This window comes from Crassostrea angulata, chromosome 8, assembly GCF_025612915.1.
Source record: "Crassostrea angulata isolate pt1a10 chromosome 8, ASM2561291v2, whole genome shotgun sequence".
Taxonomy (NCBI): domain Eukaryota; kingdom Metazoa; phylum Mollusca; class Bivalvia; order Ostreida; family Ostreidae; genus Magallana; species Magallana angulata.
In genome coordinates, this window is record NC_069118.1 from 24957208 (window position 1) to 24985183 (window position 27976).

Consider the following 27976-nt stretch of genomic DNA (forward strand, 5'->3'; position numbering starts at 1 on the left):
TGAATTTTTTGACATTTGTTTTGTAACAGCTACATATATGTATATTATACTTTGGATCGGATGTTTTGGAAGAATTCTATCGAATTAAAAAACACACTAGCTTGATTAGTAATTGTTAAATGTAGTAATGTACATTTAGTAAGACAGGCGAGTTATGACCCCTTTTCAAGATTAATGAAATCGCCCAACTGAACGAAAATCGGGTCACACCCCGCTTTGGCGATTTAGTTCCTCCAGTAAACATTCCAGCTGTATAAATATACATGTGTTTTAACCCAAACTGATGACTCTCATGCAATAATGATAATCCAACGCCAATTATTACTTACATTGTACCGTAATAGACAATATGTTACAACTGATTGCGATGACCCCCTCCCCCTTTTTCACCGTTCAAATATGGTGGAATGCCTGATCTATTTTTAAATCAGGATTACACACGTGCACTGCATGGTGAACGTCCCTTTCACTTGAAAACTCTTGCTCACTGTTGTTATAACATGCCATATAACATTTTCATCAATTGTGAATGTAAATGCTGACATCTTAAACATGCATCGGTAAATCTTTTTTGTGAAATATCATGATATTGCTTGTCCCATTGTCTGCACTGTTTCGGAGATTGCAACTTTTAAACCTTAGATATACCTGACGTCATGACGTCAGGCAATAAAGCATTTATAAAATTCATTGAATTACCTCTTTAGAATTGTGTATGGAATAAATAATTTATAAGTTGCTGAAGGTTGTTTGGTATTTTCGTTTGTAGATGTTTTGCAAGTAAAAAACCTGAAGCGCGGGGCAAGTCATAATTAATATCCCTAATAACCGTAACTTAAAACTAGCGGCTTTGGATTTAAATATTATCGTATAAGAATATTAAGTTCATCTCCACGATGAAAATTATATTATATCCATCGCAAATCAGTATTTTTTTTTTTTTGCTTTAAAAGAATTGTTCTATCGGGAGCAATCCCGCGTTCGTTTAAATTGCCAGCGTACATTTGTCATGTCAGTAATACACATTGTGCTTTTTAAGACGGCCGTGTATACGTATTGTAGAAAAGTTGAGTTTAATTACCATGCATTGGAACCATTTTATTAACACATCTCCCAGTACTGAAACAATTTAAAATGTCTCTGTTACAGTAACACAGTGGGGCATTAAACGTGTACGTCCAGCTCTACAAGCACATGCACTATCGTCTAGGCGACGGCCTGAATACAGCTAGCGACTCTCCTATCGATCGGTTACCTGAGTCTCGTAATGCATCTAAATATAGACAGGGGCACAGTTATGAAACAAACAACAAAAATAAGGTAAACGAGGTTCATCTATATGAAATGAAATTGTACATATGAATAAAAACATTTGGGAATTTTATGTGGAATTATTTTTGCGCACTACATGTATCCGTTAGTGCATTACAAGAAGCCCTTTCATAACCTCATAAACGTGCGCACCCCCACAAAAATGGACCAAACTGACAACAATTGTTTCTGCAAATACTGACTATAAATTACGAAAACATTAAATTGAATACTATAGAAGGATTCAAAATTAATATCTTTACAATTTTGCTTCAATAATGCATTAGAAATTTCATTCCTTTTTAAGTTATTGACAAGAAACTTTGGACGCCTCTAACTCCCTAATTATAAGGGCCAGCCCTTTTTTCGGCATACCGAATGAAAGGTCTGAGTAAGACCAAGAACTTTTAAAATACATGTAATAACAAATTTTTATCAGGTAGAAAACTAACACGGAAAATACGCGAATTTTTTATATTTTTTTTCTTACCTCTATTTCAACATCTATACCACCCCTTTTATTTGCATTTAAATAATAAATAAAATATATCTCGCACAATTCAATGTATTAGCTTCCAAACCAGCCCATCTTTGAGACTCTGCCAGTCATCGTTAAAGCTAAACCCCCTGGACAAAAGAAGTCTTTAAATTTTACTAAAAGGGGAATAACTCAAAACCGGATAAGGATTTTCCTCAACTAAAATATGCAACGACAACATCACGCGGCATGTTATCAGTCCTGAAAATTTCAAAACAATCGGTGAACAAACGAGCGAGATATTAAGAATCAAAGTTGGCGTCTAGAAGAAAAAAAAATAATAAGAAATTTGAATTTTTTTTAGAATAATAGTAAGGTTTTCCGCTCGCAGCGGAAAACCTTAATAATGCAATATTTTGATCCAAGATGTATTTTTCCTCTATTTCATAGAAAAATAAAGTATAATTCATACAGTCTGGAACTGATAAGACTGAAATCCATGATATATCCAGTAAAACGATTAGATGTCGGAGTATGTTTATACGCATCCCTTTAAGTATTAAACACTGCTTTAAAATACAATGCAAATCTTTAAATGTCAACTTTTTTTTATTTTAAATGCATTTTTTTTCATTTTACATAATTGTGGTCATCAATAACCATATACATAAATTTAAATTTCAATTCAAATCATGATGCAAGTAATACGTATAGTACTTTAGTATATATAGTATTATATATACAGTATTATTCATGTTTCATATAAGTAAACTTATAATAACACATAATGTTTCGAATATAAAAACATAACTACAAACATAAGTGAGTATAAAACAGTGTAATATTTATCGGTTTATGTAGTAAAATAAGCTAACCTGATGGCATTACATCTACATAATTATACAATCTTATGTGAACTTTGATTTCACGTTGAAAGAAGAGAAAAGTTTAAAAATCGTTTTCTTTGCTTCTCTGTATGATTGGTGTTGATTTTATCTGACTTATTTCCTTAAACAGTCGAAACGAAAGCAACATTGAGAGCACATTCAGACTCCATGGACTTGCACGGACAGTAATCAGACCTCCATGAAGTCAACACACATAGTTACAGTACCGTGGTAGTCTTAACATGAATGGTATATTGGTTGTTTACTATAATTTGTGTAACATTTTTACGGATAATTTAGAACACTTTTCGTTAACAGTAGATTACAATGTTCTTATTTATCTTATCGACAAATTGAAATATGCTCAAACCATAATTTTTGCAGCTATTTCAATGAAAAACATAGAATATTAAAAGCAAACATTGCTTTATTACCAGTTCATGCTACAATATGTTAACAATAAAATAGGCATAGATAAAGAGGTTAAAAACTTTACAAACGTAACCACTGACTCATCCTGAATGTCGCAAAACGTCACGGTTAACGTTTCCACTAACGCTACTTGTAGTACTAATCACAACATCTACAGTCATCTTGATTAACCAGGTACATGTAACGGCTTCCGATACACTACTGTCATCACAGGAAGTTTGTCCATGTTTATTTACTGACCAGGTTTAACTCTTATTGTTGAGCAGTTTAGCCTCTTTCTCTCTTTATTTTTGTTTTGTCGGGCACTACGTACCATTTGAAATGAGGAAAATTCCAGTACACTCGTATAGGCGATGGAAAAGAGATGAAAGTGACGATGATGGTGAGTTGAATAATCTCTCTTTCTCTCTCTATCTCTCTCACACACACACACACAAACACACACACACACACACACACACACACACACACACACACACACACACACACACACACACACACACACATACTGGTTTATATCACATAACGAGGTATAGATTTCCATGAAAACGTTCAGAGGTATATGCTTTCTACTGAAGTTACCGATAACTGCCATAGTAGATTTAGTTCGAATCAAACATTAAATTTCATCGATCATCCATAATTTTTAGAATTCTCAACGATAACCTTGCAATACAAATAGAAATTTTCTATACAACCCGAGGTATTCCTTTAATGGTCATGCCCAAATATGGTATATACCTCAGAATGTATATATTCTGTTTCTACTTTTTTCACATTTACTCAAATTATTAACGTTGTTTTAAATAAAAGGAAGATGCTGATGTTTTAATAGTCATGGTCGACTGATATAAATCCAACAAATATAACTCTCGCGAATTATTCTTTGATTTATTTACTTTGCATGCAATATTCGCAAAATTCACAAAACGGCATTCATGATACTCTAAAACGCCTACAACCTGAAATTTGATAGCACTGAAGAATTATAAGGGCAGCAATTTTAATGTTTTGTTCAGAATGGGTTGTAGCGACGCGAAAAGTAATAACGAAAAATGTAATAAATTCCGATTATTACATTTTGCGTTGAGATAAGCGCAAAATGTAATAAAGTTTGGGCTTCTTTTCCAGAGATACTAGTTTTCTATTTTCTATTTATAATACTATGCAATGTATTTATGAATCCATTTTGAAATGGGTATATTAGAGGTAACCACGAGTGCAATTATGTGTTGATATTGTAAAATAACAAAATATATCTGATTAGATCTAGTCATCATTATATAGTAATGACCGCTGATTGAATGAAAATGGCAAGCAAAAGCTATTTTGATGGCATGTCAAAATTGCGATGTAACATGCACAGCAAATAAATTGGTATCTATGATCAACATAAGCTGTAACATATATAACATATTGTTATATTTACAAATTACAAATTAAGCTATAGTTAGTCCACTTTCTATCATAAGATTTTGCGTTATTATATTTTGCATCGAGATCAACACAAAATGTAATATCGAAAAATGTAAATATGGGGGGGGGGGGGGGGGTTGGTTGGTTGGTTATGTATAATCTCAATCTCTTACAGAAATCATATGTATGCTAATAAACAGTTTAAGTTTTTAACGACTTGATTAATCCTACTTCATTTATTTAATGAATAAGGGATCATTCTTTGAATATTATGAGGTAATAATTTCGGTCGGGGCGTGATCAAATCCAATAATGCCCGAAGGGCATTATGACAAATTCGATCACGCCCCGACTGAAATTATCACTTCATAATATTCAAAGAATGAATCATTATTGCTTATATTTATACAATTTTTAGCCATTGTACGATTAAATATGTGAATATAAATTAGCAAAGGCGCCTCAATTTGGCGTCATTGGAAGTTATATGGGTTATATAGTATAAATTCGATACGTAATGTTATAATAGGCAAAGACACTGGAGAATGTAAATATATACTGCAAGATGTTTACATGTAATTTATTGACCAGCGAGCCTAAATAGTACATATTTTTAAAGAGACACAACCAGATGATAAATGGAGGATTTCCTGTCAAACTGCAAATGTAGACATGTCCTTTTTCATTACTAAGGTTCAGGAAAATCTCAATTGGAATATGATAATCATAAGAGTTGCTTTAATGAACTCTTTCTCTAATTTCTGCAATACTGGTCATTCTTTTTAGATTAAAAGTGCATTATTCAAAATATAACAGAATCAGAATTTCATGTGAATATGCATTTTAACTTCCCAATAACTAAACATATCTGCGAATTAAAAAAAATGATTCTAGAGATCTAAACACAAACTCCTTAAAAAGTAAAATAAACAACCAGGACTGATGGACTTTTTGATAGACAAGAGTAAATCTTTTTACCCTGTAAATTCTTGCAAAAAGTATAAGGTCAAAAAATTGTCGTGAAGCAAGTATAACAATTCTTTTTTCTTTTCTTTTTTAATCTTTATTAATTCATTAAAACGACTTTGTCATTATAAACAAAATACATACGTGCAACGAAAAAAAAATCATCCAATATATTTTCACTTATTAATAAGTAAAATACAGCTTTGTTAAATGAATAAACAATATTTCAAAGTAATTAATTCCCGTTTTTTTTTAATCTTTATTAATTCATTGAAATTACTTTGTCGTTATTTAGAAAAAATACATCGGTGCAAAGAAAAGAAAATTATCCAATGTATTTTCACTTATCAATAAGTAAAATACAGCTTTGTTAAATGAATAAACAATCTTTCAAAGGAATTAATTCCCAGTTTAAAGACAATCAATTTTTTGAAAATTTCAATAAATTTGAACAGTGATGTTTACACACTAAAAAAGCAAGGTGATTTTTCAAGTTCTAACACAAAATCACTTCTTCGTGTATAAAATTGAACTGTTTTTAAACCACACAGGCCAACAGGCATTAACGATCACCTGAGTAACTAGCCCAGACACAGACCTCAATAAAGGAATATCATATATGCATGTAATTAAACTACATTCTGAAGTAAAAAAACTAATACAAAATTTACAACTGAATTCAGTTTTCTTTCAGATGTGTGGAAGTATAGATTTTCTTTTTAGCATTTTGGCCCTGCTGACCAAGGACACAGTGTGGAAGAGAAATGAAATTACCATTTATGTACCCTTACCCAAATCATACATCATATCGAAAGAATTTGGAAAAATTAGGCCATGTAGTTTGAAAGAAATTAAAATTATTTAATTGTCAGCACAAAATGAACACCACATGACGACAAACAAAAACCAATTGCAAAAAGTCCTAAAAAAATGTTCCAACAATTCTTGCAAGGCTTCTTTATTGAATATGCTTCCTCTTCCTCTCGACATACAGTTTTACCTTTAATGAAATGCAAAATCATTTTTGAATTCATTTATTCATTCAACAGTTAAAAAACAAATGAGTATAGGGTATAAGTTAAAAATGAATAGTGAGGTACTTGTGAAAAAGTTCATAAATAAATCCAATATATATGAATTTACATGTATCTCAATTTAAAAGTGTTTCTCAAAATAAAATTTTTTTACTGATACCCAAATTAGCACTTTCAGCGATTCTTTAATAAAGACACATATACCTCAATATGCATTATGGGTGTTTCCCAAATATAGACACACATATACCTCACTATGTATTAAGGGAATTTCCCAAATAGAGACACATATACCTCACTATGCATTATCAGTGTTTCCCAAATATATACACACATACATGTATACCTCACTATGCATTATGGATGTTTCCCCAATATAGACATATATACCTCACTATGCATTAGTGGTGTTTCCCCAATATACACACACATATACCTCACTATGCGTTGTGGGAATTTCCCAAATAGAGACACATATACCTCACTATGCATTATCAGTGTTTCCCCATTATATACACACATATACCTCACTATGCATTATGGATGTTTCCCCAATATAGACATATATATACCTCACTATGCATTATGAGTGTTTCCCCAATTTAAACACACATATACCTCACTACGCATTATGGATGTCTCTCCAATATAAACACACATATACCTCACTATGCACTATGGATGTTTCCCCAATATAGACAAACATATACCTCACTATGCATTATGGGACAGGGTGTTTCCAAATATAAACACACATATACCTCACTATGCATTATCAGTGTTTCCAAATATAGATACGCAGACACTGCATCAGTTTTTTCTAGTATTCACGCATACATTCCTACAAATTATCAGTGATTTCTCATTATAGACACAGATGTAGACTACCTTAAATTTAAGTGTTCTTGAAACTGTTTTATTTTTAATTCTCTACAAATTAGATGCCAATGAAAATGAATAAAACCACAGTTCTTGAATGAAACTACAGTTCTAAATATTCAAGTCATATCGCAAGAGTCATACTTGGAAAATGTAAAAAAAAAAATCAGCATTAGAATCTTTAAATTCATGGTGTTTGTATTGACATATGCTCTGAAAAAGGACACTTGTGCTTTTACCTGTTGGGAGTTTTGAAGGCTTAGGACCAGTTTTCTATTTTCTAGCTCGTTCTTTCCCAACATGATCATCCCCATCTTCATCATTATCATCATCATTGCCATCATGTTCATCACTCACATCTATGTCTACAACATACTGCTACGAAATATAATTGTTTTCTATTCAAAATGAACTGATACTCCACTAAGCATTATTAGTTTTTCTTAAAAATAAATAAACATATACCTCACTATGCATTATGAATAATTCCTCAAAATAGACACACATATACCTCAATATGCATTCTCAGTGTTTCCCTAATATTGATACACATATACTCACTATGCATTATGGATGTTTCCCTAATATAGACAGACATATATCTCAGTGTGTATTATAGGCGCTTCCCCAATATAAACACACATATATACCTCACTATGCATTATGTTTCCCCAATAAAAACACATATACCTCACTATGCATTATGGGTGTTTCCCCAATATAATCACACATATACCTCATTATGCATTATCAGTATTTCCCTTAAATTAACACACATATACCTGACTACATGTATGTATTATGGATATTTCTCCAATAAAGACACACGCATACCTCATTGTGGATGTTTCCCTAATATAGACATATATACTTCACGATGTATTATGTTTGTTTCCCCCAGTTGAATATAAACATAGATACCTTACTATGCATTATGGGTGTTTCCCCAATATAAACACACATATATACCTCACTATGCATTATCAGCGTTTCCAAATATAGATACGCAGACACTGCCTCAGTGTTTTCTAGTATACACACATAGGCACCTTACTACAAATTATCAGATATTTCTCAATTATAGACACACATGCAGACTATCTTTAATTTAAGTGTTCTTGAAGTTTTGTTTTACAATATTCTACAAAAACTGATGCCAATGACAATGAATAAAACCACAGTTCTTGAATGAAACTACAGTTCTAAACATTCCATTCATATCACAAAAATCATACTTTGAAAATGTAGAAAGTTTTTCAGCATAAGGATCTTCAAATTCATTGTGTTTGTATTGACATATGCTTTGAAAAAGGACTCTTGTGCTTTTACCTGTTGGGAGTTTTGAAGGCTTAGGTTCAGTTTTCTTTTTTCTGGCTCGTTCTTTTCCAACATCATCATCATCATCATCATCATTATCATCATCATCATTTGAATATATGTCTACAATTAAAAGAAACAAATGGAGTTATGTTAATAATATCAACAAAATACAGACACTAGGCTTAAGGAATTTTTAAATGACAGTTTTTGATCTTTATTAGTCAACTCATTTTCTTATCTGCGACTTTTAATTTTAAAATAACATTTCTTTGTTATGTTAGCCAACTAATTTTCTTATCTGACTATTATCTTTTAATTTAATTGCCTATTACAAGTTTACTTGCAATAAAAATATTTACATTCACAGGCAATTTCATCTAAGGACTTTCCACTAAATTTAGAAATGTATCCATTGTCAAATGCAGTCAAAAATGTTCCCATTCTACATATATGTAGCAATATGTAGTGTTTCATTTGGCAGTCTATAAATAGATTTAAGATTTTGAATGTAGAATATGCTTAAACATCACAGACCCATAAAATTAGCGATTTTGCATGACATCAACTTATACAAGATGGCAATACCTTTTTCTTATTGTGTCCTCCTATAATGTGGATGTAAATAAGTACATACTTTGAGAAATGAAATCCCATTAAATTACAAAAATATATACATGCATTGAATTCAGCTGCAGAGAAAAAGCAAAGAAATTTTTTTCCATTAATAAAAAGCTCCAACACATCAAGAGAAAAATCTGCACAGAAAGAACAAAATTCTGAATATTCAAAATTTGAATCAAATGCTAAAAGCCCAATGGGAAATTCATCATCCATGCTAGGTAGATGTACTCATTATACATGGTTGCTCTTGATCATTTTATCCACAAAAAAGAAATTAAACCATCTGTTAAATGTTAAATATTATAACAATTAAAACATTTAAGTATATATCAAATAAAATGTTACAAATGTGAGGTGCATAGCTCACTTCTCTTCAATAAAAATGGCTTTAATAAGAGGCAAATTTCAAATTGCTGCCTATCTACCATCAACAAACCTACATGTAGTACTTAACAAACAAAAGGCCCACAGGTCTTGACAGCCACATGAACACCATAGTCTTTAGATTGATCTGCCAGAGGGTCTAATATTTATGCATGTTAAATTTCATTTTGAATTCTAAAAGTCTTTGATGTTTGAAAAACATTTCCTAATCCTTAAAAAGGAGCGGGAAGTTGGAAGAATCTCAAACTATTCATATCCTAGCCCAAGACGCCAAAAACTTTTGGTACAAAGAGGCTTTTAATGGCTAATCTTTCTTATATTTAGTATTATTTCAATATACATGTTACATGCATTTTTTATTAACAATGCATTTAGTTTATTTCCAAAGACTGTAAAAGTAAAAAATAATATACCAGTACTTTGAAATTCAATGCATTTTCACTCTCTGGCCAATTAAAATATGCTACAAAATGGAAGTTGAAAAAATCGCAATACATGACGGTGTTTTCGGAGTCCGCCCAGCCTGTTTAAGCTAACTTTGCATGCAAGTACAGTAAACTTAGGGAGGAAATTAAAAATATATATTATTGTTATAAAAGTTACAGCCTGATTATTTTGAACAAAATCTGAAAAGAATAATGAGGAAAAAAACTCTGTAGATATTGCATATTGTCACCCCATTAAGTTTTAAAATGGGAAAACACACTGGTCAACAAACAGGGACCGTGTTAGGGGGGAAGATACAGCCTAGTATATGTGTTATGACATTTTTTTAAACTTAGAAATACATAACTCTCTCTCTCTCTCTTTCTTTCTCTCTCTCTCTCTCTCTCTCTCTCTCTCTCTCTCTCTCTCTCTCTCAAAAATTCTTTGATGTTAGTTGATAATTGTCAAAATATCACTTAATTGACAAGGTAACATGTTGTGTGTAACTTTTGCTGAGCTGCGCTCGCCACAACGGTCCGTAAAACATTTTATGCATCTAAATGCATTCGTCTATTAAAGCTTTGAAATGTTGGGAGGAGCTTAAAATCTACAGGGATCGAATGCAATCAGTAAAGTCGCAACATATTTTATGCTGTGTATCTCTCAATAAGTCAGACTCCGCCACAATATTTTGGGGCTATCCCGTGATTTATTACATATAATTGTAATCCCGATCCCGTTTCAAAATAAAATAAAGAAATTTATCGGGAGGGGGGGGGACTTATCATCTGAAATCTTGACAAGCTAAAAAAAGTTATTTCCGAAAATTCTGAAATCCTTAATCCGTGTGGGAGGGGGGTGGGGGGGGGGGTGTTGTATATCAATAACTCAAAAAAATCTTACCTACAAAAACATATTTTCACAAGATCATGAAATTCCTAATCCGGTAATTATTAATTTTTCCTTATATTCATTTCAATTCCTTACATTCTACCGGAAGCTTCCTTGTAATTTCTTTAAGAAAAATTATGTTTGCTGAGAGAAAAAAGTGGGGGAGGTGTTGGACTAGCCTCTCCTTGATGCAATGTGCATTATGGTTGGATCTAACTTTGCAAAAAACATTGAGTTACTTTTTTGTAATTTTTCAAATAGTGTCACACAAAAGAAAACCAGTCACCTTTTATATTTGCATTACAAGTGATTAGTACCAGGAATCTTAACAAGCAAAAAAAATGTATCCTTATGGTTCCGACGCCTATGGTTAAAACATCTTAATGACAAAATTTATGCCTTTTTCATACATCATCCGAATAATGAAAGTGTTTATTGTTATTTACATGTATCATTAACTTGATTTGATCAATATGAAGCATTTCCAAATGTAGGAATGTACTATTATTTGTTTGCGACAAAATATTCTCTGGTTGAATTCACCTGGCAGGGATGATTTTGAGGTTTTTCACATTCCAACATTCTACTTACCACGCATTCATCGTTTGATAAAAATATCCCATATCTTCTAAAACCAGTTTAGCAACAATAAAGGAAACGTAACTTTCGAAAAGGATTAAAAATCCATTATCATAACTGTAAACATCACAACCATCAATAATATCAAAATCCTTTAAAACCAAAAAACACGATGATTGCAAAACGAATATACCAAACATGCACATCATTTGTTTGTGAATCTGAAAATTAATAGTTAAAAGGATGGAATTAGTTTTGTGAACACTGTTTGCATTTGGTAGAGAGAGAGACTGAGAGAGAGAGAGAGAGAGAGAGAGAGAGAGAGAGAGAGAGAGAGAGAGAGTTTGTAAAATATCAAAATCGTTAAAATGCCAGGAAAACTAAAGATATATCGAACTATATTCTATGTTGAAATACTCTTATCATATCCATGTAAATTCTTACTTCTTTCTTTTATATTCATATCGTTCCTTACAATATAATTATACTTAATCATCACATGCATGGATCACTATCTGAGTCTCATGAGAGAGAGAGAGAGAGAGAGAGAGAGAGAGAGAGAGAGAGAGAGAGAGAGAGAGAGAGAGAGAGAGTAAGCTGCCTTGCTATTTTGTTAAATCCTATCATTATGTTGCTGGGTTTTTCGCTGTTGTTATCTTCAATTTAACACAATATCTGCTGATATATATCCTCGCTTAATAATTCAAACTTCATTTCTGCATTGTAGAAGAACTAGTAAAGTAATTTTGGTTATTCACAACTAAGTTGAATTTATCAAACTTAAGATTTTTTTTAAAATCAAGATGAATCAATTAAAAACTCACAGCCATGTCCATTTTCATTAATAATGTTTTTGTTTCATTGTATGCAATGACTGTTTAGTACTGTGAATGTCATCTGCGTTCATTAGTTAAAAAAGCACGTTTAAATGGCGCGTGTGCAAACCAAACCATGATTCTGGACATGGTTTGATATGTTAAAAATGAACAGCATAAATATTTTTTATAACAATGACATGCCAATAAATTTTAAATGATTTGATTTACACATTTTAGATTTATTAGAATTAATTTTATATATTTATCATGAGAAGAAAAATCGCTTTCATGATGCAAGTTAAATCAATTTCATGTAGAGGCAATTCGAATTTTCTCATACGTGCAATTCATGAAAACTACTATATCTTGTAATGTATAGAACTATATATCTTGAAAACTTTAAAATTGAACCAATTTTTCATAAATTCATATTGCTTTAACCCCTTTTCGTAATTAAGAACATGAAATCCGTTTTAAATCTTACCCAAGTTTTAACAACGGAAATGATAGAGAAATAGGCGTGTTTGTTGATTTTCAAAAATCGTTCCTGTTTTATTTTAAGTATCTTATAGCATTTTGCACCTAAGCATGTTTAACATTAAATACGTTTCTTGTTAGAAAAAGAATAAGAGATAGAATCCTTCACATGTACTTACCTATTTATCTGAATTTGTGCCACGATGTAATCCAATCAAAATGTCCGAGACTCTCGAATGTAGTGTTTTGATTTCCGAGTAATGTTAAACAGCCAATCAAATTTTCAGCCAATCAGAGGCTTTGTTTGACAAAGTGTGTGCTCAAAGTTGAAAATGACAAAATACGACCCGATGTTGATAGAACACACACCTACCAACCATTTGACGTCCTACCGAGGTTATTGCTTAATTTAAACCACGTAATCCCTGCATGCTGTACACGCATAAAATGAGGTATACATTCCGAGGTTACGGGAAAAGTACCTCGGTATTTAACTTATACCTCAGTACGTTGGTGTGTAAACAGAAACAATACCTCGGAAGTGTACATAGACAAACACACACACACACACACACACACACAGAGAGAGAGAGAGAGAGAGAGAGAGAGAGAGAGAGAGAGAGAGAGAGAGAGAGAGAGAGAGAGAGAGAGAGAGAGAGAGAGAGGGGAGTGTAAAATATATTCTCTTCTAGATATGTGCTATTTGGAAGCATTTTGTTTGTGCCAACAATGAACAATGAAGTAAATTGACAGTTGTTTTTTTTTCAAATTCATTGGCAGAGTATATATATTGTATATTATTTGCTGAGATGTTAAAAATATTGGCACTGCGTTACCCTTTTTTCCTGATTCATATCAACTATTTTTTAAGCATGTTAAATTACCTGGAATAATAAATGAAATGATCGATCCGTCAGATTTTATCCTTTGAACACTATTCGTATTACTATACTATTTGAACTATTTGTACCAATAGTTTGAGCCTGCAAATAAACTTTTTGCACATAATTAAATCATGTCTTAATTTCTTTGAAAATTAAAATTAAATTAATTTTACATAAATGAGGTATTCTCACTAACCAGAGAATCAAAGTCATTAATTAAAGGGGTGTACAGTTAACATCTCATCTGTATCCTGTGTCTCGAGTTCGTTTATCAATTTATGACTTTGGGTGGCCTTTATTTTTTTGTTGCCTAAAATATAGATTCGGATGAGGGCAATAAAAACACAACACCGCAGATAACAGTGCGGGTAACATCGACAGCAACAGTAAACAAAGAGGATTCTACAACGGCTATATCTGTGGTCTCCCCATCAGGTAGGTAAATTATAGCTAAATAATTCACCTAGAAGAATGGTAAAAGCTAATTAAAGAAGAAATTATGTACACTGTTTGACATAGTACTGATCAGCATGTATGTTTATACATGTTTTATGTATTACAATATATAACGAAATTAAAAAATTCATCGGTATGAGTGTGGGAATATAAACAATTTAACTTTTTTGTCATCCCCACTTGTCAAAAGGGACAACAATACAAAATAGTAATGATTGTAATATGACAATCTACTTGCCTGAAAAAAACATTGTAAAACTAAATTAATTAAATGAATCTATCCTTTCTGGAAAAGAAAAGAAGTCAAAGACGAGTATATTATATAACACCAACTGCAGATGGCGTAAATTTTTAACTGAAAATCTCACTCGAACTTATAAATCAGAAAAGCAAGAAATGTTTACATGCATATATATAAGAATGCCAGTTATTTGATTGTTCAAAGCTACCGTATTATCTTTTTTGCTGATTTCAGTTTTGACTAACAAAGCCAACAAGGAGGACGTCGATGTTGCGGTGATTCTGGTTCCCGTTCTATTCTCATTGCTTCTGTTGGCAGTTTTTATTCTCTGCCTTATCTACAAAATTAGAATAAACGCAATCTGGAAGCAAACGATCTTACAAGTAACAATTGATATTTGAATGTATCAGCTTCATTAATGATACCTGATTTTCTCAACATAATAGCATCATTTGCAAAGTATAAACGTTTTATATATATATATATATATATATATATATATATATATATATATATATATATATATATATATATATAAAGAAGTAAGTCTGTCTCTGTTTATTCATGTAACTGAAATCATTTAGGTTTCAGTATGTGCCTAAAACAAATTATATTAAAGGTAAAGATAAATCTCTCTCAAGATATATTTTGATATCGTTTAATTTGCTTTGGTTTGTTCATTTGAAAGGGATAGGGCAATAGATTGAAACTGTTTTACATATAATGTATTCTTTTGTCTGTTGAAGAATGGAAGGAAATTTAAATCAAACACAGATGACATCACCAAAGAAAATATTCGGGTTTGTGTTCACAACTCCGGGTACGACAAAGAAGTTGTGTTGTCCTCACTTCCGCTAGAGGTGCCCACGAAGCAAACACCAGTCATCTCAGACAACAACTATAGTGTTTTGAACAGAGAAAATGACACAAAAAATTATCGAGCGAAGAATCATAGCATCACTTCTGAATATGATCTTTTGAATCAATCAAAGAGAGCGTCATCGGTAGAGAATTATAGTGGTAATTTTTATAACACTGCCGATCCAGTTCTTAATACAGGTGACCAAGAATGTGCTTATGACAAGGCAAATGAAGTGGATAAGATGTACATGTACACACGAGTAGGTCAATCAAAATTTAACAGTGCTGCAAACCAAGATATTTACAGCAGAATGAATCAAGAAAATGATGATTACAGCATGACAACACAAGGAATCGACAAAAGCAATGAAGACCAAACAAGTTATTACAGCAGTGCCAACCACAGTACTATTTACAGCACCGCAAATCAAAGAAATGTTTACAGCAGCTTCGGTCAAAGACAGAATGATTACAGTGTGGCTACCCAGGAGACAATCGTGAAGAGAGAGGATAACGCTAAATACTAAAGTATTACTTAAATCGGCGCGAATCGAACAAATAATCGAACAATTCATAAAAAATAAAAAATTGAGTTCATTGTTTTAAAATTGTTTTAGCATAGCTATAATATGTTCTATGTTTTTTTTTGTTCATAATATTTATCGATTAAAATTTTGGTCAATACGCTTTAATGTGGCAACACAATTTAAGACACGTGTTTCAAATATTCATAATGTATGATAATTTAATATATATAATATGTGTTTGATATATGATCAAACATTTTACATGGATTTCACCAACCTTGAGATAATATGTCTGGAAACAAACACACGGCCGGTCTGCTTAACTGCTTATACTAGAGTGGGGTGTCTTTTTTTTTAAAGATGCATCAATGTTAAGGGAGAAACAGGTACAGTGTTAAGAAAACGTAAAATTTAATCATATACCAGTAGTCAAAAAGATAAGTCCTTTAAAAAGCCAAAAAGGCAATTAGAAATTCAAAATTAACTTTTAACTTTTTAAAAAAATACATGTATAAAGAGTATGCTTCTTGGTCAATTGGTATAAAATATGTATATAAGAAATGGACTTTCATTTGAGCGTACATATACTGGTTATGTTTCTTTCCGCGATAAACATTCACATGTAGTTTGTCTTCACAGTTAAGTAAAAAAAACATATTACAACACTATGAAATAAGTTCAAAGACTGCTGGTGTACTCGACAGAAATAATTATTATAATGAATGTTCATTCTTGAAAACAAGAAAGATACAGATAAGAAACAAGAGAAAAGCTTTCAATGTGACAGCAAACCGGGATATCTTTTGTGTGAACAGTATCCATAATCCATTTGTCAACCCTGAATTGATAACCACAACCCATCCTGAGAAATAGAGTACCCTATATGCAATGTTCTGTGCATATGATTATCTCTGATATATTAATCTGCAATTAATCTGCAAAACAACATCTTCCAATTCTGAAAACTAGGAGGAGATATCTGTATAATTGGGATAACCCATATGCAATGTTCTGCGTAAAAATGACTAAGTTCAACCGCTGTTTTTTTCATAAATAATCAATAATCAAAGTCCAAGTAATATGCACAGCTCTGATATATGTACAATTGATATGCAAAACAAAAACAACTTATTTTGAAAACTGTAGGAGGAATTGTCCGTAAAATAGGGGTACCCTTTGGGCATCTGCCCGCTCACCCGCCCCATTTTCACCATTTCAATAACCGGATCTTTCCTTTGGAAAACCCGGTTAAAATAATAGGTAGAGATTGATTGTTAAATAATTGAACGTTGTCTCAATATAGATATAAAAGAAAATATAAATGAAATCATAAGGGAGAATATTGTAATGGATGTCATTAGTGGATAATTACTAGTTTTGAAATCAAGTTATGTTTTCAAAAAATAATAGAAAACTCTGAAAAAAATTAATAATAGTTTAGATAAACATTGTCTATTTTTACAACTAAAATGAGGAAGCAAGAAAAACGGTCCTCATATTGTTTGTTTGTAAAAAGTAAAAGTGTGCGCATAATGAAACAATGAAAAAATACGAAAATAAAGACAAAGAAGAACTGTACTAAATAAATGTTTTCCGTAATAAGTTTGTTTATGCATGTAACAATTTACGTAATATGATCGAACAAATTTAAGTGACTGCGGGTGTTGTAAGTATTCTGCGCGTGGTTTAACCTAAAGACCGAGAAATTTTACGTAATACTCAGGGGATGAATTTGATAGAAAAATTCTTAAGTGATATTTCCTAATAACGTGGAAGTACTTGGAATGTTATGAAATATTTTATAAATTGTGAGAGAAAAAAAAGAAGAAACCCAAACATTTTTACCGAACATTAATAAAATTCATATACATTTACCTCTACAATGTACCGATGCATTGTGAGGCAGTTTTGATTTTATTACTTTAGCTATGTCAAACAATTAAAAAAAAATGGTTCAATAAAAAAAGATACCTACAAACTGCAAAGAATACAATTGAAATTACTTCTTCAATTCGAAAGAGGCATACACATATACATTTACTTGTCGGTGTTTCAAAAGTAATTCGTTCATTATTATACATGTACTCATCATTTTCTGTTACAGTAACTGTTATTGGTAACAGACCTGTATTTTCCCTCTTTATTCTTCATCATAGATGTATCTTTGGTATATTCAACGATACTTTAGGTATTAAATGTATAATTAAGAATAAATAGAAAAAATAGTAATCGACATTAAACATTTTACTTATGACTTGTAAACTAATAACATTGAATTTGACCAAATTCACCACTTACATAATTTAAATGTTTTTTACCTTAAAATTTTAAAAGAAAGATCTTTTCATTTTTGCAAAAATACCCCTCAATTTCTTCTCTCTTAAAATCTAAGCTGAAAACAATATTATAAAAAAATATTTTGTTGCATCATACGGTAAAAAAATCTCGAAACTTGTACCAGAAAATTACATTTAATCTTAATAAAGTAAGGAGTATTTCGTACAAAACGTGCTTTTCTTACAGACGTAGATATAAACTTTAAAGCTGCTTGGTCCGATTTTTTTGTTATTACAGTATCAAAAAGTTTTCCATTTATCTTTGAAATTTTTGGACTTTCTCCTATTTACACGAGCAGAATCGGTCTCCTTCCAAAGTTAGAAATATTCAAAGTAAATAAAAATAATTTCTTTTTAGGCAAACGAAAAAACAAACCAAAGTGCATCACGGTAATTTTTAGAAAAGGAAACCGTTTGGTTTCGTCCCACGAATGATTGGGGTTACAAATGTATGTCGTGGATAGATATTTTTAAATGAATAAACGTTTAAAAAAAGGGTTTGAAAAACATAATGCATGTTGTAACAAATTGATGGTAAACAACAAAGAAATAAGAAAATAAAGAAAATCTTTCTCTTATGGGTTTTTATTGAAAACTGTATAATGATTACAAATCTAACTAAATTATATAGAGAATAATAAATTCCATTTTCCATATCACAGCCAGTGTCAGCCCGAGGGCCGAAGACCCGAGGGATGATATTGGTCGAGGGCTCATCCTAATATTTAGTAATAAAATTTTAAAAAACCCATCAACTTGAAAAAAAGTACATGTATTAAATAAAAATATGGGTTCTTATTGTTTTACCAAACATGTAGCTACAGAACTGGGATTTCCTCAGCTTTTAAAATCAACTGCTCAAAACATTTACTAGCATTTGAAGTTTTCAACAGCATTAAAAATGTTGACTTTAACAAATGTTTTATTTTTTCATAAAAACCGAAACGAAAAAAGGCAAAGGAGTTCCGCAAGGGGTGGGATACGGATCCGTATCAGCCCTAGGGCTGATAACCTGTATCAGCCCCGGAGGCAAATACGAGTTTTGTAATGTCATCTGTATGACATATGTATCATATGTATGTATCACATATACAAAAAACTTGTATTTATTACGAAGTATTTATTAAGTATTTTATGTATCACATATGCAAAAAACTGGTATTTATTACGAAGTATTTAATAAATCATTATAATCTTATGGTGTATGTATAACTGCAAAAAAATAAAAGAAAACCAAATTTAACATGCAACGAAATAAAAAAAAAAGAATAAAGAAAATATAGAAACGTGTTCACGTGTGTAGATATATCAAACCAAGCTCATAGTTATTAACCGGGCGAGGTTGGCATTCCTGATCCTTTACTCACGGCAAGAATTTAATATATAGTACCACAAAAGTGTCCCTCTTCTGAAATGAATTTAAACAATTCATATATACTCGGCCTAGAGTTTGGACGGTCCGGACAGCTACAAACATGAGGGACATAGTGGGTCAGTCACTAGGGGTCATGTCTCAAGGGCATCGCCTAAATCAAAGCGGTATTGATCATGTCAGTCAAGGGCTATCCTCCCCTCTACATAGTGAGTATTTGTTTTTTTGTTTTTTTAAATATATATTTATTCTATACATGTTTAAGACTTTGTGCTCTTTGTTTAGGGAAGAATAAAAATGGCTCAACAGAATATTTTTGGTTTTTTTTTTTTTTGGTCAAATAAAAAACATATTTTTTTTTCAAAATCGTTTTATTCTCAATATGTTTGTTGAAACATAACAACACTTTTTTATTGTTAAGTGTTAACAAAATCAATTTAAATCTTCAACTTTTGGTTTCATTAAAAAGCTGTTATTGATATTATTCTGTATGAAAAACATTCCCAATTTTTCCTAAAATCTTTTAAACTAAAGTATATTATGGGATGTTACGAATTAAATATTTCAATCATCTTTTTGTAGATTTTATGGTACAAAGTTTATTGAGAAACTACATGATGAATCAATGGAATGTTGGAAATATATCTATAGATACTGGCAATATATCTCTGTCCAATATGACTGGTAAATTAATTTGATATTGATATCGAAGTAGGATAAATCATAGAAACCAAATGAGACATATAACAAATATATGTGAATACTATCTTTTCCCACTTTTTAAGACTGAAAATAATGGACTATTACCAAGCCGTTTGTACTTGTTACGCAAGATGAACATGTCCCATTCAGTCAAATAACTGTTACTTAAAAGGTCTAGAAAGGTGGCTGATTTGCAAAGGTACTAGTATGTCATTCAGTCAGTTCTAAGCTATTTTTTAAACACCACTGATAAATGGGTGACGGATTTTCATCCTGTGTTATTTAAGTAATAGTACTTTGATTTCGTGGAGTTTAGAATAAATCTTGTTTCTTGTAGATTTAACACTGGCAGAGGCATCAGAAGAGGATTCCTCCCTTTTGATTCTGGTTTTATCTCTTATTCTAGCTGGACTTATAGTAGCATCGATTGTGATGACTGTCATTTTATTTAAGAAAGACATATCGTCACTTACAAGCAACGTTTTTAAGGTATTTAGCACTTTCATCATAATACAGTTGGATTGTGATTGTACAAGACTTTCAGACATTTTCTTATTTGTACTTGCTATCTTAATAGAGCTTAGGACTTCATTGATCTGTTTAAGTAGAAGATCTCGGTATAAAGATATCTGAAAGTATTCAAATTTAAAAGCTATAATTTATGGAATTCTTCTTCACTACTTAAAAGCTATTTGCTAGTGAACTAAATTTTAAATCTATAGGAATTTGTTTACCAGCCTTCTTACGTCTCTAATTATACTTGAAAAATTTAATTTGACAAAATTTAAAGATATATTCTCATTTACACTTAAAATGTATTTTCTATTTTTACAAAACAAGCAATACACATTATACTTGATATCATACTTAAACAGTTTTTATATTTGACAAATGCACGAAATGTGTTTTGCAGGTTATTTATTGCTTTTGAATCTTTATATATTACCAACGGAAATCAATTGACCAATCTTATGATATTTCATAGCTTGGGTCTGCCAGAAAACAGCCAGACGAGCCTGAAGACCAGCCTGGTCTTTGGGATGAAGATGACGCAACTCTGTACTCTACAATTTTTCTTGACGATGCAAACCTAGGTGTTGCAAAAGATAACTTCGTAGTAGACAACACATCGAGTGATTGTAAAAGCCAATCCGAGTATAGTCGTCTAAAACGAAACTATGGAAACAGAATAAATAGTGAAGAAAACGGAAGTGAGAACCCTTATGACAAGTTGGTACTACACACCCAAACTGTAAATAGATTATCTGTGTCATCAAAATCATCTGACGATCACACACCACAATGTACGCCTTTGTCAACCGTATACGTCATCAGTGAGTTCCCGGAAGTTTTCTGATATCAAATTCAGAAATAGACCTCAACATATTAGTTTTTTTCTTGTTTGTTTTGTCTTTGCTTGTTATTTTGTATCTTTGTTTTTTTTTCCAAATTACTTTAATTGTGTTCGTGTGTTTTTTCCAACCATGGTCTATCTAATACTTGTGATCCTACGACTTAAATTTCAATTTAAGTAACCATCTGTATGAAAATGATCTTATAGAGTTCAATTTTGTTTACCTGCCTTATACAGAAGTCATCGGAATGTTAAACAAGACTTATAATCAAACAATTTATGTTTGATGTCCTATTTAAGTAACAATAAACTTTTTTAAAGTCGTGTTTTTTGTTATTGTTGACGTTTTTCTAGGTATTTGTTTGATCTTTCTTATCGATTTCCAAATACATAAAAACATTCTAGTATACTATCACAAACAAAGACTAAAGTTTGTCTAAACTTCAAGTAAATTATATTCATGAAGAGCCTAAGAACGCCACTTTAACACTGTCTGCACTATTCATGACAATGAACCCTCTTAAGTATATTCTCGGTAGATATGTCTGAGCAGGAAGTGAACAACGAAAGCACAGTCAAACCGGAAAGGGCCGACTAGTGTATTATGAATCAGCTACAGAAATAATACCCAAGGACTGTACAAAAAAAACATGTTTTGTTTTTGTTTCTTTAAAAACCTCACACTTAAACGTAATTCAAAAGATGGACATACGAGATTATTCTTTCCAAAGACTTGGTAGCCCTGAGATTGAAAAATCCGGTGTTGACTACAAAGCTTCAGGGCTCTCGCAGCCTTTGAACGGTAGGTGGAAAACTGATCATTTTTTACGATGTTGATTTAACTAAATGACTACATTATTTCTCATCCATCTTTTCACCTTTTCATACAAGGAACATAAAAAAATATAGTACTCTTAGTGTTAGTAGAAAAGAAAGGCAGGCATGTTACGTAATATTTTGGGTTTATTGTGTGCTCGTGTTGCAATATGCGTTTTGTAGTAGTTTAAAGCATTGTGTAATGTAAGAGTGTATGTATACTGTGAACAGTATCCTCGGTGTGGAAAATAGAAATATGAGGAAAAAGTAGTATATTATTCTGAAGTATACTGTGATTGATATACAAATAAAAAAATTAATGTCCTTGTTCAGTATTGAATTTAATTCGAGTGATTTCTTCTCTGATTTTGTTCTAGTGCCAAATCTACAAAACAGGGAAGTGGTATTAAGCTCGGAAATGTCTGGCAATGGTACTTCAAATGACATATCTGTCAACTACACAAGTAAGTTACTTTTATGACCCTAATTACGTGAGGTTTTTTTTTTATAACCAACCAAGCAGGGCATATCGATTCAATACCTCTTCATTGTGCGCTGTTCTCAAAAAGTTCTACTTAACTGATTTATGCACATCTACTTGTACATGTAACGAAATTATGCATGTGAATTTTGAAAAAAATAAATGTTACAAAGAAATCTAAAGCTGTAAAGCATAAAATTTGATTCCATACTTTGCGATTAGTGATTCAATGTAGGCTTTTACTCATGCAATATTGTAAGTGTGGCATATTCAAATAACTGATTAATTATTCAATTGATTGATAAATTGCCCACATCTACATACATGTAGTGCATGTAGTACCTAAACCCCCATCCCTTCCCCATCCTCAAAAGACAGATTGTGATGACTGTTGATTAAAATTCGATGATACACTTCTTAACATTACATGTGTTAAACATTTCTTCCATTTTTAATCAAGTACTTATAAGTTTCGTTAACCCTACCCTATTTTTAAAGGATATTCTTAAGAACAAAATGTTATACTATTCATCCCTTCAAGCTTTGTTTTCTTTGTTTACAGATTTAGTTTATTATCAAAATTACCAAATCAATATAGTACTTACAATGATGCGATTTTTTGGTAAACATGATTGAAGTCCTCCCAATATGGCATCATGTCGGGACATTATCATCAAACCCTCATTGTAAACTTAACTTCCTGTTAAAGATTCAGCATAACAAACGCACATGTATGAACAGGTCAACTATTACATTACAGAACAAGTTAGTGGTTTGTATGACATTTCAGATAATTGCTTTTTTCATAATGTACTGTTCAAAAATTAATGTTGGTTTTTTTTATATTGCTCTTAACATTGATTTTTATTATCAATTCTGCTGTTTAAAAATATTTCAAAAAAGAGTTAGGTAACTTGATATGTGCACTACGTTGAGTTTAGCTATTAGATTAATATACATAAACATAATAAACAGGAAAAAATTAAGGGACAAAGATTACAATATATTTTGTTTGTAATCTGTGAACTTCATTTCATCATATTACTTGCGAATTTCTACCTTACTTTATTTTCCATTTAAAAAAGAGTAAAATGTTTTCTTCCCAGGTTATCTTTTCTCAAACAATCCTTTGTATTTGAAGCAAACTCTTTCTCTTTTTGTTTCATATTTTACTCAGCATTTTATAATTTCTGCTTCTTAATTTTTAGCTCACCTGAACCGAAGGTTCAAGTGAGCTTTTCTGATCACCCGTTGTCCGTCGTCCGTCCGTCCGTCCGTCTGTCTGTCCGTCCGTCTGTAAACTTTTCACATTTTCAACTTCTTCTCAAAAACCACTGGGCCAAATTTAACCAAATTTGGTACAAAGCATCCTTATGGAAAGGGGGTTATAAATTGTTAAAATAAAGGGCACAGCCATTTTCAAAAGGGAGATAATTGCGAAACAGTAAGTTTAGGGTGCATGTCTTTAAAAATCTTCTTCTCAAGAACCACGGCACCAGAAATGCCAATATTTACATAAAAGCTTGTATATATAGTGAAGATTCTAAATTGTAAAAATCGTGACCCTCGGACCAAAACTGGGGCCCCAGGCGGGGTTCAAAGTTTAACATAGAAATACATAGGAAAATGTTTAAAAAATCTTCTTCTCAAGAACCACTGCACCAGAAATGCCAATATTTACACAAAAGCTTTTATATATAGTGAAGATTCTAAATTGTAAAAATGGTGACCCTTGGACCAAAACTGGGGCCCCAGGCGGGGTTCAAAGTTTAACATTGAACAACATATGGAAAATGTTTTAAAAATGTTCTTCTCAAGAACCACTGCACCAGAAATGCCAATATTTACACAAAAACTTGTATATATATTGAAGATTCTAAATTGTAAAAATGGTGACCCTCGGACCAAAATGGGGCCCCAGGCGGGGTTCAAAGTTTAACATAGAAATACATAGGAAAATGTTTAAAAATCTTCTTCTCAAGAACCACTGCACCAGAAATGCCAATATTTACACAAAAGCTTGTATGTATAATGAAGATTCTAAATTGTAGAAATCGTGACCCTCGGACCAAGACTGGGGCCCCAGGCGGGGTTCAAAGTTTAACATAGAACTACATATGAAAAATGTTTAAAAATTTTCTTCTCAAGAACCACTTCACCAAAAATGCCAATACATACACAAAAGGTTGTATACATAGTGAAGATTGTAAAAATCGTGACCCCCGAACAAAAAGTGGGGCCCCAGTAGGGGTTTAGATTTTAACATATGTAGGAAAATGTTTTAAAATCTTCTTCTCAAGAACTATAGTGCAACTGTTTGGGATATTACTATGCATACATGTACATCCTTAAATAATGTAGATTGAAAAAATTGTAACTCCCGGACAATTGATGGGCACCAAGAGGGGTTCAAAATTTAAACATTTTAAAAAACATAAAGGAAAAGTTTAAAAATTTTCTTCTCAAGAACTACAATGTTTTAGTTTGTGGAATTTCTATGCATGCATCCTTCGCTTATGTAGATTCCTAATTGGTAAAATCGTGACCCCCGGACCAATACTGGGGCCCCAAGATGGGGTCAAAATTTATTAAAGAAATATAAAGGTAACATGTTAAAAAATCTTCTTCTCGAGAACTACAATGCTTCAATTTGTGAGATTACTATCATGCATACAACCTTGGATAATGAAGGTTCGACAGTTTTAAAATAGTGACCCCTGGACTAATACTAGAGACCCAAGATGGGTTTAAAGTTAAATGTAGAAGTACCGGTATATATGGAAAATGTTTAAAAATCTTCTTTTCGAGAACTACAATGCATCAATTTGTCAGATAACTACGTCAGCACCCTCAAATAGTGTAGATTCGAAATTATAAAAGCCGTGATCTCAATCTAATACTGGGGCCCCAAGAGGTGTTCAAAGTTTAGCATAGAAATATAGAGGGAAAATGTTGAAAAATCTTTTTCTAGGGAACTATAATGCTTCAGCTTGTGAGATAACTAGGCAAGCATCCTTAAATAATGTAGATTCCAAATAATTAAAACTTTAGTACTGGACTAATACTGTGGCCCCAAGAGGGGTTCAAAGTTTAACATAGAAAGATATATTGAAAATGTTTTTAAAAAGTTTTTCTCAAGAACTATAATGCTACAGTTTGTGAGATTACTATGCAAGGATCCTCAAATTGTGTAAACTCTTATGTAGTGGAACCAAGAGTTATCTTTCTTGTGTTCTGTACAGTCTGAGAGTTTTTCCTCTTGAAGTGGAACTCTGCTATGTTCAGTTTTTCAGGTTGTGTACGTGCGGTCCCACCGCAGTGCTTCACATTTTCATTCCTATGTTACTATTTATGTTGTTCAAGCCAACCATAAACCTCGGACCATAACTGGGTCCCCAGAAAGGGGTTCAATGTTTAAAATAGAAAAAGCATATGCTACGAAATGTAATGTTACAAGGAACTGCTGTTCAGGTGAGCGATGTGGCCCATGGGCCTCTTGTTCTAGATCTGAGGGAAAATATTGAACTATTATAGATTAAATTTAAAAATTCATGTGAATAGCCATCCATGTATTGATAATATGTACATTAAACATAAAAGTAAATTTTTATGTCTAAATTTTTTTAACTTTAACCCAAAATTATAAAGAAAGCATAGCTCGACATATTGTTACATTTATATGCTGGGCTATAGGTTACACGACCTAAGTTCTGACTCTTGCGATACATGTATATACATATACAGCATAGTCACGAGCATTCCTTTCCTATAAACTAAGATTATGCTGATAACGCAGGAAGTCCTAAATAAAAAGAATATAATAAATAAGTTTTTATTGTTTTTGATAAGGTTTTTTTCATTTTTATTTTTATTCTTATTTTTTTTTGGGGGGGGGGGGGGGCTAAAGTTTGTTTTAGCCTGGCAATTTACATGCATAGCTGAAACCCCATATTCCAAAATTTAAAGATCAATTTAAAAAAAACCCACCCATATCTTATTACGATTTTGATATATTTACAGGTACAGTGAGGTTAGATCCGACCAAACACGGGGACAGTCCACAAAGCGTTGGCTTTTTGTCAGTGGCTATACCGCTGGTGATCTCGGGGGTAGTGCTAGGCTTCATTTTGCTCCTGGTCTGTTACCGGTGCAGAAAGAAACGGGAAGCTTACTACGGGGAAACATATGAATTTTCCCTGGTGGATCAGTCAATAGTAAGAACTATTTATTTATCAACATTGAAAATAATAATGCACATGGTTTTTTTAATACTGTGAAAATTATAGCTTATGCTAATTGGAATGGCATTGGGTGTGACTAAGTTAAAGAGAACTGAAAATCGAATTATGAAGTGTCAAAACATGAAATTTAAGTCTTGATATATATATGTTTTAAAGCAAGCCAACCAGTCTTCCATCATTGGACATGGTGTTGTCATGGCGAACGGAACGGAGTATCAGGAAATTAATGACGTCTTGGATGCCCAGGATCAAGACAATAGCCCTGTGAATGGGGTTCTTGCTCTTCATGACGAACACGGCCAAGAGGAGAGTGGCAGATATGAAACGGACATTCAAAACAGAAGCCACAAACCGCAATTAGAAGGACACGAGGAACCCAAAGCTGACAGTGAAAGAAGGAGTCAGAGAGAAATGACTCTTTCAACAAATGTTTATACAAACGACTATTTTTCTGTGGAGAAATTAGACAGTACGCCATATTTTGTGTTAGAACTCGGAAACGAACCTAAATATGTAAATGAAAGGTGAACATTGGTGACTTATTAAGTGCTTTCTGTGGGAGGTTTGGTCAAGATTCAAAAGTATTTTATCTATCAACATGCTTATTACGCTTGGTTTATTCATTGATGGCTGCTGTGTTTGGTGTAAGAGTGCCTCAACAAATTGCGATTTTTGACCGGTGAATAATTTGATTGATTAATGTGAATCTAGGACAGTTTAATCATACTTATTATTCTTTTCCCTAGGTGCCATTATAAATCATTACACAAAGTGCATTCCATGTGA

General features: G+C 32.1%; 4 protein-coding genes across 6 annotated transcripts; 3 read left to right on the forward strand and 1 right to left on the reverse strand.

The window, feature by feature from the left end:
* The first annotated feature begins 2471 nt into the window (after positions 1-2471).
* On the forward strand, positions 2472-16075 carry LOC128158827 (uncharacterized). Of its 2 annotated transcripts, none has more exons than XM_052821790.1 (4): positions 2472-3490; positions 14125-14238; positions 14735-14775; positions 15247-16075. In XM_052821790.1, the coding sequence occupies exons 1-4, from the start codon at positions 3430-3432 to the stop codon at positions 15886-15888; spliced, it is 858 nt and encodes a 285-aa protein (XP_052677750.1). In that variant the 5' UTR covers positions 2472-3429; the 3' UTR covers positions 15889-16075. The 2 variants fall into 2 exon arrangements, with proteins under 2 accessions (XP_052677750.1, XP_052677749.1); XM_052821789.1 differs by having other exon boundaries at positions 2493-3490; positions 14735-14883.
* LOC128158835 (prostatic spermine-binding protein-like) lies at positions 5741-9232 on the reverse strand. Its single transcript, XM_052821802.1, has 4 exons — positions 9083-9232; positions 8733-8843; positions 7643-7768; positions 5741-6490 (listed from the first exon to the last, which is right to left on the reverse strand). The coding sequence occupies exons 1-3, from the start codon at positions 9195-9197 to the stop codon at positions 7677-7679; spliced, it is 318 nt and encodes a 105-aa protein (XP_052677762.1). The 5' UTR covers positions 9198-9232; the 3' UTR covers positions 5741-6490; positions 7643-7676.
* A 3580-nt stretch (positions 16076-19655) lies between the features above and the next one.
* Positions 19656-21972, forward strand: LOC128161171 (uncharacterized). Of its 2 annotated transcripts, none has more exons than XM_052824396.1 (4): positions 19656-19805; positions 20179-20280; positions 20636-20787; positions 21284-21972. In XM_052824396.1, exons 1-4 carry the CDS (start codon positions 19700-19702, stop codon positions 21653-21655), a joined length of 732 nt encoding a protein of 243 aa, XP_052680356.1. In that variant the 5' UTR covers positions 19656-19699; the 3' UTR covers positions 21656-21972. The 2 variants fall into 2 exon arrangements, with proteins under 2 accessions (XP_052680356.1, XP_052680357.1); XM_052824397.1 differs by lacking the exon at positions 21284-21972 and adding an exon at positions 21212-21244.
* A 244-nt stretch (positions 21973-22216) lies between these two features.
* Positions 22217-27724, forward strand: LOC128161169 (uncharacterized). The gene is made up of 4 exons (XM_052824395.1): positions 22217-22454; positions 22846-22932; positions 26970-27163; positions 27347-27724. The coding sequence occupies exons 1-4, from the start codon at positions 22355-22357 to the stop codon at positions 27716-27718; spliced, it is 753 nt and encodes a 250-aa protein (XP_052680355.1). The 5' UTR covers positions 22217-22354; the 3' UTR covers positions 27719-27724.
* The last annotated feature ends 252 nt before the right edge of the window (positions 27725-27976 follow it).

Coding starts and splice junctions, on each gene's coding strand:
- LOC128158827 (XM_052821789.1), top strand. CDS start 3,430: ATGAGGAAAATTCCAGTACACTCGTATAGGCGATGGAAAAGAGATGAA. Junction 3,491..14,124: donor AGATGAAAGTGACGATGATG/GTGAGTTGAATA, acceptor CCTAAAATATAG/ATTCGGATGAGGGCAATAAA. Junction 14,884..15,246: donor GGAAGCAAACGATCTTACAA/GTAACAATTGAT, acceptor TGTCTGTTGAAG/AATGGAAGGAAATTTAAATC.
- LOC128158835 (XM_052821802.1), bottom strand. CDS start 9,197: ATGAAACACTACATATTGCTACATATATGTAGAATGGGAACATTTTTG. Junction 8,844..9,082: donor AGATGAAATTGCCTGTGAAT/GTAAATATTTTT, acceptor TTTTAATTGTAG/ACATATATTCAAATGATGAT. Junction 7,769..8,732: donor GCCTTCAAAACTCCCAACAG/GTAAAAGCACAA, acceptor AGTATGTTGTAG/ACATAGATGTGAGTGATGAA.
- LOC128161171 (XM_052824396.1), top strand. CDS start 19,700: ATGAGGGACATAGTGGGTCAGTCACTAGGGGTCATGTCTCAAGGGCAT. Junction 20,281..20,635: donor ATCTCTGTCCAATATGACTG/GTAAATTAATTT, acceptor TGTTTCTTGTAG/ATTTAACACTGGCAGAGGCA. Junction 20,788..21,283: donor TTACAAGCAACGTTTTTAAG/GTATTTAGCACT, acceptor GATATTTCATAG/CTTGGGTCTGCCAGAAAACA.
- LOC128161169 (XM_052824395.1), top strand. CDS start 22,355: ATGGACATACGAGATTATTCTTTCCAAAGACTTGGTAGCCCTGAGATT. Junction 22,455..22,845: donor GCTCTCGCAGCCTTTGAACG/GTAGGTGGAAAA, acceptor ATTTTGTTCTAG/TGCCAAATCTACAAAACAGG. Junction 27,164..27,346: donor CCCTGGTGGATCAGTCAATA/GTAAGAACTATT, acceptor TATGTTTTAAAG/CAAGCCAACCAGTCTTCCAT.